This window comes from Dermochelys coriacea, chromosome 3, assembly GCF_009764565.3.
Source record: "Dermochelys coriacea isolate rDerCor1 chromosome 3, rDerCor1.pri.v4, whole genome shotgun sequence".
Taxonomy (NCBI): Eukaryota; Metazoa; Chordata; order Testudines; family Dermochelyidae; genus Dermochelys; species Dermochelys coriacea.
This window is the reverse complement of record NC_050070.1, coordinates 32308067-32321315: the sequence shown is the minus strand read 5'-3', so window position 1 is coordinate 32321315 and position 13249 is coordinate 32308067. Positions and strand designations below refer to the sequence as shown.

At 40.8% G+C, this 13249-nt stretch overlaps 1 protein-coding gene across 1 annotated transcript in view; it reads right to left on the bottom strand.

Moving 5' to 3' along the window:
• Positions 1-13249, bottom strand: part of KIDINS220 (kinase D interacting substrate 220) — a 162679-nt gene that overhangs the window by 100484 nt on the left and 48946 nt on the right. The window contains 1 exon segment of the mRNA XM_038396468.2: positions 9888-10032. Within this exon segment, the coding sequence (XP_038252396.1) occupies positions 9888-10032 (145 nt within the window).

Below are 13249 nucleotides of genomic sequence, written 5' to 3'. Positions count from 1 at the left end.
CTGGAGTTCAGAATGTCTAGTTGGGGGTACAGACTGGTGCATGGGCTCAGAAGCTATGGGGTGACAGCGTTGAGCCTAGGGGTGGGGAAGAGAGGTTGCAGAGACCCACGGGGCGTGCAGGGACAGATGTCCCTGACTGAATGGGAGAGGCTTGGGGGTCAGCCAGGGTCTGCATGGGGGAGGCTTCCCAAAGCTCTAACAATCCCCATCCCAAAAAACAACAACAACAACAAACCACCCTTCTCTTACCCACACCCAACATCCTCCAGGTTCACTCTTAAGCTCCTTCCTTCTCCCTCAGCTCCTCCATTTCCTCTGATTCCCCCAAGCCTTTGCACTGCTGACAGGTGCAGAAAATACAGTTTTGTACTGTAATTTAAATTAATTACACACACGAAGTTCTGTATTAATAAATCTAGTAAGAAATCTATTGGTCAAAAAAATGTCCTAGAATTTTTTTTGTCTGTATTGTTACAGACATACTTGCTGACAGATATTTTGAAATACATTACCAAAATAATTGAAACTAGCATGATTATATTGCATTATTTTGAAAATAAAATATGCAGAATTTTGAAGTATTTTCAATATTATGTGCAGAATTTTTTTGCTGAAGAATTTTTAATTTTTGGTGCAGAATTCCCCCAGGAGTAAGTTTCATACTTGGTGTCACATATCCACAGGATGTGTGCTATGATCCACCTTTAAACAGTCCTTTGGAGGAACCTCTTCAATTGCTCAGACTTTCATACATGAAAGTCATACAATTTTGCTAATCATTGTTCTGGACCTAGCTGGGTACTTTGACAAGTGCTTGGCTGTGATTGTCCTGACATTTTTTTTTGACTGATTGCTAAATGTTTTATTTGCCCTCAAAGCCTTTTTTTTTTTAAATAGGTAAGTATAATAAATCCTGAGCTGTAATCTAACCCCATTGTGCCACTTTGGCACAAGAAAAAAGTGAGAAAGCACATAGATCTTCCTAGTAGACTCCCTTACTGTCATTTATAAGGCTTTACATCAATCTGGCAATGTAGGGGTCTTAAAACTTTTACAGGTTTTATGATCCTGGGGGAATTGATTGAGAATGGGAACAGTTAACTAACAATAGGATTATTAACAATGTTACTACACATGCCGGCTGCTACATTTCTGCCTCAGAGAAAGAGATCAATTAACCATCAACAGCAACATTAACAAAATGTGGGTTTGTTTATTGGTTTTTAACAAAAGTCATTTTTTTTAAATTTAAAAACAAACAATTTTCAGTAACAGGATACTAATATTTAATAAAGTGTTTTTTCAATTCTCAAGAAGTTACAGACACGTTACTAGGCAGGCATGGTGCTACATTTCTGGCCTCAAAGAATGAGATCAATTAACTAGTAGGCAGACTGCTATATTTCTGCCTCGGGAAAACAACCTTCCTTATGCATAATAAAAAGACCTGCCCCCTTCCACGCCCGGCGAGCCTCAGTAGCGAGAGGGACAGAGTCTCTCTCGCTTGTTGACCAGCCCCACCCCTTGAAGGTAATCGTCTCCCGCACAGGCACGCACGCCCAGCCCCCCTCTCCCTACAGTGATTTGCTTCTCTGAGGCTGCTCTAGGCATGCCAGGGGAGGGAAGAGGCACCTGTCCCCCAGCAGAGTTCTTTTGCATTTTTCTGCGCAGGGGGCACAGAAATATGTGGACTATATGAATTCTGTGCCCCCGCAGGGGCGCAGAATTCATCAGGAGTACGTACCCCAAAGTTCACCTCACTTAAAAACTACTTGCTTACAAAATCAGAGAAAAATACAAAAAAGTGTCAGAGCACACTATTACTGAAAAATTGCTTACTTACTCATTTTTACCATATGATTATAATATACGTCAATTGGAATATAAATATTGTACTTACACTTCAGTGTACAGTATATAAAGCAGTATAAACAAGTAATTGTCTATGCAATTTTAGTTTGTGCTGACTTTGCTAGTACTTTTTATGTAGCCTATTGAAAAACTAGGCAAATATCTAGATCAGCTGATGTACTCCCTGAAAGACCTCTGCATACCCCTGGTTGAGAACCAATGGACTAGACGACCTCTCGAGGTACCTTCCAGTCCTACAATTCTATGATTCTATGTCCACTGAAGAGAGAACAAGAAGTAATCAACTTAATCTGCAGCAAAGAAGATTTAGGTTAGATATTAGGAAAATCTTTCAAACCACATGGGTACTTAAGTTCTTGAATATGCTTCCAAGGGAGGTTGTAGAGTCCCCACCATTGGAGGTTTTTAAGAACAGATTGGACAAACACTTGTCAGGGATGACCTAGGTATTACTTGGCCCTGCCTTAGGGCAGTGGGCTGAACTTGATGACCTCTCAAGGTCCCTTCCAGACCTACATTTCTATGATTCCTTGAGTTTATATATCTTACACTAATTATTTTGTGTAACATTCCTGTTGAACCAGATTAGACTATAAACAAGAATCTACAAGCAAAAACCTGAAAAACTTGTCTGATGAGAGAAAATTTGTATAATATAATTTTATTTAGAAATTCAACATGTTCCCAACTAACCGGATCTGACAAATTTAAAATTAGGAGCAGTTTTTTTTAATAGAAGGATTCTGTTATGAATAGGAAATTTCTCTAGTAATCTGCACACCAGGAGCTATGCCCATCTGCCAGCACCCAAATATTCTCCTGGTAGTTTGACATCTTCAATTATTAATTTTCCTATTTTTATCCTGCCAACACTACCTAATGAACTCAGATTTGTACATTAAATATTTATGCTAAATACTATCAAAAATCTATTTAAGCAATAAAGAGCATATGAAAGTCACAATTGTAAATACTTAATATTTACCGTTTCCCAGTAGTTTTTAAAAAAGGTTAATACTATATTGCATCTCATTTCTATGCAATGGAAATACTGGCATTAGCAACTTGTCTACAAATGCAATTTTCTAAAAAAGCAATACTCTCTAATCTCATTAAAATCACAGTCATTCAGAGCCAAATGCTTTCGATGCTGGGACACGCGTAATAAAGTGGGGCGGGAATCAGATCTGATCCATTTGGAAAGTGAGGTACAATTGCCTTACATCAAAACAAAAATTAACAAGAACTTTAAAGTTGACTCAAAAACTTTTTCCAATTTTACCCCGTTGGTGTATCATACACTATGTCTACAACTTACAGTGGTGTTTCAAGTACAGACACAGCACGCCCACCTACAACAAGTAAAAGTAGCAGTGTAGATGGTGGGACACTGCTTAGGCAAGTACAGTAAAGACATATACTGTAAGTTTCTTGCATATGCTACATGGCTCTCTACACACCCAAGTGGTTTCTCCCCCATCTACACTACTATTTCCAGCAGTGTAGCGGTCTGTGGCCAGAGCAGGAAAACCCCAGGGTCAAGGCAGTGGGGAAAGGTGCCAACAGCTCCCCAAAGCTGGACCCTTTCCCTGCCACAACGAACTACCCAAGCCTTTCCCCACCCCAGTGAAAGGCTCTAGCAGCGAAATCCTGCTGGAGCTTTTCCTCACCACTGGGAAAGACTCCAGCAGTGGGGAAAGGCAGTGAGGAAAGGCCCTCCTCCACTGCCTACCCTCTACCAGAGCCTTTCACTGCAGTGTGGACACAGCCTGCTTTTCACTCCACATGTAGCTACCCATACCCTACAGGCTGCTCCATGCACAGACAAGGCCATACAGAGAACATTTTACTGTGAAAAACTTTCTATTCTGAAAGGAGCAAATAGGTCCTTTCCATTACCACTTTTTTTAGTTGACAGAAATGCTATATTGATTTTATATTTAATGTACAGTAAGTTGTAAAGGTAAGGAACTTCTCATACTTGTATCCAAAATTATATGTATATTTCATTCTATCAATCCAGAGCACAATCATTAGTTTGGATTTTCTCTGTACGCTCTTTATATTTGAGGGAGGGGATGTGTCAAGAGTGTCAGATTTTATGTTAATGGTGAAATGCAAAAGGCAAAATTACTTTGCATGCACCCTTTCTTACTGCTCTTTGATTGTTTCACATTTACAAATAATTTTACACCTTAGAAGTATCAGGAATACTGAAGTCTTGACTTTTGTTATTTTGGAGGATTTGAGAACTACAAAGGAATAGGTTTCAGAGTAGCAGCCGTGTTAGTCTGTATTTGCAAAAAGAAAAGAAGTATTTGTGGCACCTCAGAGACTAATAAATTTATTTGAGCATAAGCTTTCGTGAGCTACAGCTCACTTGAGCTGTAGATCACGAAAGCTTATGCTCAAATAAATTTATTAGTCTCTAAGATGCCACAAGTACTCCTTTTCTTAAAGGAATAGGTGACAGGTTAGAACAATTACCCAAACTACAGCTTTCCCAAAGCTCCATGTGACATAGGAGTTGGAGGCAGTTTCTCACTGAGGTTTGAGTGCTCCTGTGAATAGTCCTGACTAGATCCGATTGTCTTATGAATCTGTCAATGGAAAGGTAGGTCCTGGCTGTCAACAAATCCAAGGATACCACAATGAACTACATTTTCCATACAAGAATAAACATGAATTTTTTTACATTGAGTTGAAGACCCCATTTCAGGAAAAAAAAACGAGTCCTCTGAGTGGATGACAGCTCTGTTTTGTAAGACCAACTCTTGAACAGTCAATCACTGAGGTACAGGAATACAAAAAATCGCCTCTCAATGAAGATAAGCAGCCACCACTGCTAAAACTTTTGAAAAAAGCTCTCAGAGCCAAACAAGCTCTAAAAGGGAGCAGCCAGTATTGAAAATGATCCTGGCCTATAACTAAAAGTATTTTTTGTGAGATGTGTGCATCACTACATGGAAATGTGTCTTGTAGGTGAAGGGCAAAAAACCAATCCCCTGAATTTAGTGAAGGAATTATAGCTGCCAGAGCCATCATCCTGAACTTCAGAGACTTTACAAATGTATTTAGTCGTCTTAAATCTAAAATTAGTCTCCATGCTCTGTCTTTCTTTTTGCTACAAGGAAGTACCTTGAGTAGAAATCCTTTCCCTTGTGTTGAGCAGGGACAGGCTCCAGCACTCCTAAACGAAGTTGGGAGTGTGTTTCCTGACTCAGTAAAAAGCTTATGAGAGAGATCCCTGAAGAGGGATGAGGAAAGGTGGTAGAAAAGAGGGAGGAAGGGAAAGTGGATGATTCAAGTCCAATGTTACAATCTTCAAGGCTCATTTGTCTGTAGGAATCCATTCCCATGTATGCTGAAAATGGGAAAGTCAGTCTCCAGATGGTGAAGTAAAGACTGAGGAGGATTTGAACCCTCAATCAACTCATTAAAACTGGTGTTTTGATGCTGAATATTTGGGCCAGGTGGATGAGTGGTTCTTTTCCTCTGGAATCTACATTTCTTTCTGAGGGGTTCAGTGGGTTTTTTGGAGCCTACAGAATTGGATTGGACAAGATCTCTGGGTGGTTTGCTACCTACTAAATTTATTTGTAGGGGTGTAAATTCCTAGAAATCATAGTGGCCCTGGAGTCTTTTAAAGTATGTAGGGACTCATCTGTTGTCTCTAAAAATAACTTCATACCATCAAAGGGGAGGTCTTCTACAGTGCTTTGGACCTCTCTGGGAAAGCTTGACAATTGGAGCCAGGATGCCCTGTGCATAAATACCACACTAGAGATGAAATGGGCTACAGCATCTGCTTCTTGAAGGGATGTCCTGGCCAGTAACTGTTCCTCAGTAATGACGGCTTGAAATTGCTTTTTCTTTGCTGTGGTAGAAGGTGCTCCATAAAAGCAGTAAATTTCACACAGGAAAGGTAATCGTATTTTGCCATGATTGCCTTGTAATTTGTGATCCAAAATTTTAGGGTTGCAGTTGAGTAAACTTCCATCTGAAAAGGTCCAGAAGTTTCTGGTCTTTGTCATTTGGGATTGGCTTGGTGTGGTGTTCCTTCCCTTGTTCACTCAGTGCATCCACTACCAAAGATTTAGGTGGGAGGCAAGAGAATAAAAATTCGGAGTCCTTAGGAGGGACATCATATTTTCTTATCTCCCATTTACAAGTTGGTGGTACTGTTGCTAGGGTCTGCCAAACTACCTTCGTAGGATCCAAAAGTCCATCACTGATAGGAAACACAACTCTGGTCTATGTTGCCAACTGAAGAATGTCCAACAGCTTACATTGTGGTTCTTTGACCTCACTGAGTGGTATCTTCAGATTTTCCACCACCCATTTTATGAGGACCTGAAATTGCTGAAAATCACCTGTCACAGACAGAGGTGGACACACAACCGCCTCATCTGGAGAGAACGAGGATAGTGTAGTTTGAGGGGTAGCTTCCTTATCTGCTCTGGCTTTCTGTTCCTTGAACGTCTCCTCCTGAGGAATAGGCTGCGGGGTGGATGGGGGGGTTGTGTATATCTATCATCCCAGTGGGCAAGACTCAGAACCTTGGGAAATAGTTGGCTTGCTGCCAAGGGATCCCAGTATGGCCATTGTGGGGGGCCATGTAGGAGAAGAAATGGCATCCAAGACTGGTCCCCTGAAAGTCCTCTCCTCTGAAAGTCCTCTCTCTCTCTGCAGGTGTTTCAAAGAATGGGTTCCTGTATGGATGGGTAGGAGAGCCCTGCACCGAGATAGAGGAGACTAAAGAGAGGTCTCCATCATCATCCTCTATATCATCCAGAAGAGGAGGCCGAGCTGAAAACATGGTGAATCGGGTAGTACTAGAGACAGATTGCAGTCTGGTGATTGAGAGGGTCTTGGTACCACAAGATACTCAGTACCCATAAGCAGTGGCAATTCTGGTTCATCTATATCTGATAAATCCTCTGTGGACCTGAATTCTTGTCGTACCAAACAGAAAGGCAGTACTAATATGACGGTGTTTGTGTCTCTAGAAGTAGACAGTACTGAAGATTTAGAGCATTCTGAGGTAGGTGCCAATGGGAGTAAGGGCCTTAGGCTTACACAGTATCAAGGAACCCATCTGAGGAGGCACCAGCGATAAGGATGAGTCTGATGGTATCAGTCTCGAAGAATGTTTCTCCTTGCCTTCTTTGTCAGATCTGGACAGTACTGAGGCTTGGTCACAGACGTGTTTCCCCTTGGAAGAGCTTAAGGACTTTCCAGACATGCAGGTACTGGAGGAGTCCTTTATCGCTATGATACCAAGTCAAGAGGTTGAAGCTTCTGAGACCGTTGACCTACTGGGGGACTGAGGTCTTTAAGGAGCAGGCTCCTTATAAAGGGAAGTGCAACTCCTCTTCTTCAAGCAGATCTCTGTAGTTTTCCCCTTATCAAGAGAGCTGAGGCGAGGTCAAAGGGGCTCTGGATCTACCCAGAGAGCTGTGTGTATACAGCGGTTCTTCTGACCTGGCTCTGAAATGGGGAAAAGGGAGTGCTTCATCACTGGTAGCCTCAGTTTAAATCCTAAGCAAGGTAAAACTTGGAAATTAAGGGCCAGACAGAAGTTACACTTCCGAGGAATGTGTGACTGCTACTAACTAGAATGTCCTCCCAGGAAGTCAGCCAGTGTTTGAATCCCGATGAGCTGGATATGCCCTTCCAAGGAAGGCAAACCTCCCTAGAGGGGAGAGGAATAAATCTAATTCTCTCAACTACCAAACTAACCTAACTAGCAAGCAAACTATCTAAAATTAAATTAGCAACTAAAAGAAAAAACTCTTTTAGCGGAAGCGTGCTCGAGCGCCATCTCAGGCTGAGGCAGCTGAGAAGAAACTAAGGGCAGTTCACTCACACAGCCCTATATAATCTCAGTGTAGGGCACATACACGAGCCAAATGGACACTGCCAGTGCAAATCTCCATTTGAAGGCATGTGGGGCACATGCAGACCTGGAGTGGAGCACTCTTAGGGGCACTACTCGAAGAACAACATCTATTCCCTTCTCAACTAAAGGCTGCAGCTCCAGGTTCTAGTCTTCAATGATGTTGTATTCCACTAGTCCCCTCAAAAATATGGACATAAAAGCCAAGAATTAAGAATAATAAAAAACCTTTGAGGCCTTCTTTATATATCAAAAAAAATTTTTTTTTTATTTTTGCCTTGCAGTTCACCTTAAGGTACTAGCTGTATGATCATTTTTCATTACACCATATTGTACAATCTGGAAATATATTTAAATCATAGTATCAGAAGGGTAGCCATGCATCCGACGAAGTGGGTATTCACCCATGAAAGCTTATGCTCCAATACGTTTGTTAATCTATAAGGTGCCACAGGACTCTTTGCCGCTTTTAAATCATAGAATCAGATAAATGTAGGGCTGGAAGAGACCTTGATAATTCATCAAGTCCAGCCCCCTGCACCGTGGCAAGACAAGTAAACGTAGACCATCCCCGATAGGTGTTTGTCCAACTTGTTTTTAAAAGCTTCCAATGATGGGAACCCAGGACCTCCCTTGGAAGCCTATTCCAGAGCTTAACTACCCTGATAGTTAGAAAGTTTTTCCTAATATCTAACCCAAAACTCCCTTGCTGAAGATTAAGCTCATTACTTCTTGTCCTAGCTTCAGGGGACATTCAGAACAATTGAACACCATCCTTTTTATAACAGCTTTTAACATATTGGAAGACCGTTATCAGGTACCCCCTCAGTCTTCTTTTCTCTAGACTAAACAGGCACACTTTTTTTTAAACCTTTCCTCATATGTCAGATTTCCTAAATATTTTATCATTTTTATTGCTCTCCTCTGGATTCTTTCCAATTTTTTCCACATCTTTCCTAAATTGAGGTGCCCAGAATTGGAGACAGAACTCGAGCAGGGGACTCACCAATACCAAGTAGAGCAGGACAATTACCTCCTGTGTCTTACAACACTCCTGTTAATACTCCCCCAGAATCATATTAGCCTTTTTTGCAGCTGCATCACATTGATGACTCTCATTCAGTTTGTGGTCCCTATAACTCCCAGATCCTTTTCAGCAGTGCTACCATCTAGACAGTTATTCCCCATTTTTTAGTTGTGCATTTGATTTTCCCTTTCTACATGAAATACTTTGCACTTGACTTTATTGAATTTCATCTTCCTGAATTCACACCAATTTTCCAAGGTCATTTTGAATTTTCAACCTGTCCTCCAAAACGCTTACAACCCCTCCCACTTGGTGTCATCTGCACATTTTATAAGCATACTCTCTAGTCCATTAACCAAGTCATTAATGAAAATACTGAATAGTACCCAAGACTGACCCCTGCAGGACTCCAGTAGATACACCCTCCCAATTTGATCACAAACTATTGATAACTACCCTTAACCATTTGTGCACCCACCTTATAGTAATTTCATCTAGACCACGTTTCCCTAGCTTGCTTATAAGAATACCATGCTTCATGCCAAAAGTATAGTCTAAATGCATCGTACACATGGGAAAAAGTTTTCTAATAATTTCAGCAGGGTTTTAGCCCTCTGGCTCCCATTAACGTTAATGACCAACAACTAAACCCAGCACATGATTTTTTTTAAAAAGAAGTTTACAAAATGCTCAGGTTACATTTAAATTTCCAAGTGAGCATTTAGTTTTGTTCTAGTTTTTGAGATATGAAGCCACTGAATCTCTTTTTGGCCACATCTGCTAGCATTCTAGGAAAGCATCTTACCTTAGAAGTAGACACAAAAACACTTGGAAACAAATGCATGAATTTTGCCCTTCATATACATTACTCTTTCAACTACCACCTTTTAATAGTGCCTCATACTAAGTATTTTGGAGTATCCATAGCTTATTTTAAATTTTTACACAGTGCTTTTCTGTGATTTTTTGTATTAATATTACAGAAAGTACGCACCTCAGTGTGTTGCACCATTCCTGAGAGCACACTAGAATTCTGACCAATCACCACAACATACAGCTTAGAGTGCACAATGAACACATCATACTTACCTGTCACAGAAACAATATTGAGTAATCTTCTCATGGTTTGAGGACTGATATCACTAAACCAGTCCTCTGTAACCAGAAGTTTGGTCAGATCAAAAGACATCTGACGTGTAATAGTCCGCTGCATCTGTCGTCTTCGGTAAGTATCCTGACAAATAAAAAAAACCAAAATAATGATTAGTTTCTCCAAACTGTACATACCTGAAGGGCTTCTCATTTCAGATTTTGTGCTTAAAAATATTCTAATTTTTACAAGTTCAGCCAAGGCACAGATTTGTTCTCAAATACAATGAAAATATTTTCACAGAAAAAAAATGTTCTTTGGCTAAACTATATAATAATCAATACAAGCAACACAAGTTGTAAATTATTTCGAATAAGCCACATTACTATGCCTTTCAAACAATAGCAGAGTTTTTTCACACCACAATTATGAATGACAAAATACAATGGTAAGTCACAATATTTTGTACGAACACAACAATTTTAAAACATTGTTGCCATCACTTTCAGCTGTCTCTGCAAAAAGTTAAATTCCATCCATTTTCTCATATAACACTGAGAAAACCACTTTTTTAAATTAAGGCAAAAAAACCCACAAAAGAGCATATCTTTGCTTTGGAGGAATCAAAAATCCTCATAGCCCTATCATCGGTCACAGAGAAACTGATATAGGAGGCAGTTGCTAAGCCAAGCCTCTTTGTGGTTGTTAAATATGACGCCCCAGACCCCACCTTGAATAGAGATTGAACAAGAATTTGTATACTCTCTCCCCCTTTCAGGCACTGTAGAATAAAATTACTATAGATTAGATGGCTCCAACAATAACAGCTGTTAGGCAAGCTTGGTCAAATTTGACTAGAAAGTTCTGCTTCCATCCATTCTTTCATGTAGAGGTGGTCCTACAGAGCAATCCTATCCTTAAAATCTGTGGCAAAATCTTGATGTGAAGGGATTGGATGGAGAGAGGAATTATGACTGTCACAGCTAATTGACAATGATGCATTTAAACCATATCTAGATCTTCAGCAACAATTTGGCTTGCCCTGCTCCAGACCATGGAAATATCTCCAGTTAAAGCATTTACTTACAAATACATTTGGACCAGATCCATTGGTAGCTCCACAATCTCCAGAACTTTTAATATATTGAAAAAAAAAAACTTCCTGGCCAGAGGTATCCTTTTAGGATTTTCTGGCCCCAAAAAACTCTGCCAAGGATTCATAATTTGCAAGTCACTTGGTGGAATAGAGATTTAGATATGCAACTATCTCCAAATCAATGAAATATAATTGTATCTAATGTTAAAAAAGCAACTATAGACATGAGACTATGGCTTATTCACCAAAAGACACTTTTTCAAATATACTGGTCCCCACACAGCTTAATAGTAATGGGCCTCATAAATGCTGGCCCCTGTTGAAAACGTAATTTCTTTGATACTACATTAGCTCATGGGTTTTCGGAGTGCCCTTGTATCAAGAATTTTCTCGTATGAGATGAGTCAAAGGAACAGTCTGATATTGGAGCCAATCCCCTTAAGTTTCATTCTTCTATATATTTCTGCTACCTGGTAGTTACCTGGTAACAAGGTGGCATGCTTCCATCATGCAGCTTTGGTCACTAAAAAAAATTAATCCTGAAAAAATGGAAAAGTTGATCCCCATCTAACACTGATGCCTGTCTCGGTGACATATCTGACCTCACGGCTAACAAATGACTGGAATTCCGCAGGAAGAGAATGTCTGAAAAATTCCAAGCAATTTTGGCTGATTTTTTAGCAGTCTATGATAATGTAGACCCTGAAAACAGTTTTGTCGCTTCCCCTCCCTTCCCTTTTTCCTAACTCTTTATTTACTTTGTGTTACTGTGATGAATCTGGTATTTTGGTATATTTGTTGTATTTGGAAAAAGTAATAAGTTATAAATATGAAAAAACTGATATAGGAGGCAGAAGAGAGACAGCAATACAGTACCGTGCTAGTAGTAGTAGTTTTTGCTTTTGTGGTTAAAGACATAAAAAGTCCCTTTCTTTCTTTGCAAACGGGATAGAAGGACTCTGCTCATGTGTGGGGAGTAGCGAAGGGAAGAAGTTACTCACTTTCTGCAGTAATAATGGTTCTTCAAGATGTGTCCCCTCTGGGTGCTCCCCTGTAGATACGCTTGTGACCCTGCACTGCTAATCGGAGAACTTTGATAGCAATGTCCGTTAGGCCCGCACATGTGCGGTCTCTCCTTGTGCCTTGCCACGAGGATAGCTAGCGCACGCGGGCTGACCCTTCTCAGTTATTTCTCTACCCCCGAGTCATAGACAAAAATTCCAAAGTAGAGTGGAGGAGGGTGGCTTGTGAGGCACCCATAGGCACACACATCTTGAAGAACCATCATTACTGCACAAGGTAATTACTTATTCTTTGAGTAGTTTCCCTATGGGTGCTCCACTGTAGGTGACTCCCAAACAGTATCCCTACTGGAGAGCTGGGACTTCAGAGTCAGGTCAGTTACAGATGACAGTACTGTCACCACTCAACAGATTTCTGAGATAGGGACATTCCTGAAAAAGGCAACAGATGAAGAGATTGACCTTGTGGAGAGTGTGCAAATACTTTCTAGCGGGATCATCTTGTGAACCTGATGATAGTGTCTAATGCAGTTTGAAACCCATTTGGAGAGTATCTGGGCTCATATTGCTGAGCCCTTGGATCTTTCCGCAATAGAGAGGAAAAGCTTAGAAGACTTCCTAAAAGCTTTTGTCCTGTCTAGGTAGAAGGCTAGGGCTATTCTGACGTCTAATGTGTGTAATATAGCCTCCCTGCTGTGGTGGTGAGGCTTGGATAGAAAATTGGTCTGTGTTGAATGGGGAGGTTACCTTAGAGATGAATGTTGGATGTGGCCTGAGCATAACCTTGACCCTAAAGAATAGCGTGTAGGGAGGAGCCATCAGAACCGCTATTTCTCCTATTCTAGCCTAGGTGATTGCTATCAGGAAGGCCATTTTCACTGAGAAGTATGTAAGCGAACAGGTGGCGATGGGTTCGAAGGGAGGTCTAGTCAGGCCTTTCAACACCAGGTTTAGATCCCATGTAGGGGTAGGATACTGGGGTTGTGAGAAAAGCCAACTCAAGGAATCATTTCGTGGTTGGATATGATAGTACTGAGTATCCCTCTACTTGTTGATGGAAGGCTGCTATTGCTGCTAGGTGAATCAGGAAAGAGCTGAGAGACAGTCCCGATCTTTTTAGAGTCAGTACATAGTCTAGGATCTTTGGAAGAGTTGCAATGTCATAGAGATTTGTTGGGAAGTACACCAAATCCGGAACCTGGACCATTTCTGCAGGTAAGTAAGATGTGTCGAGGACTTTCTA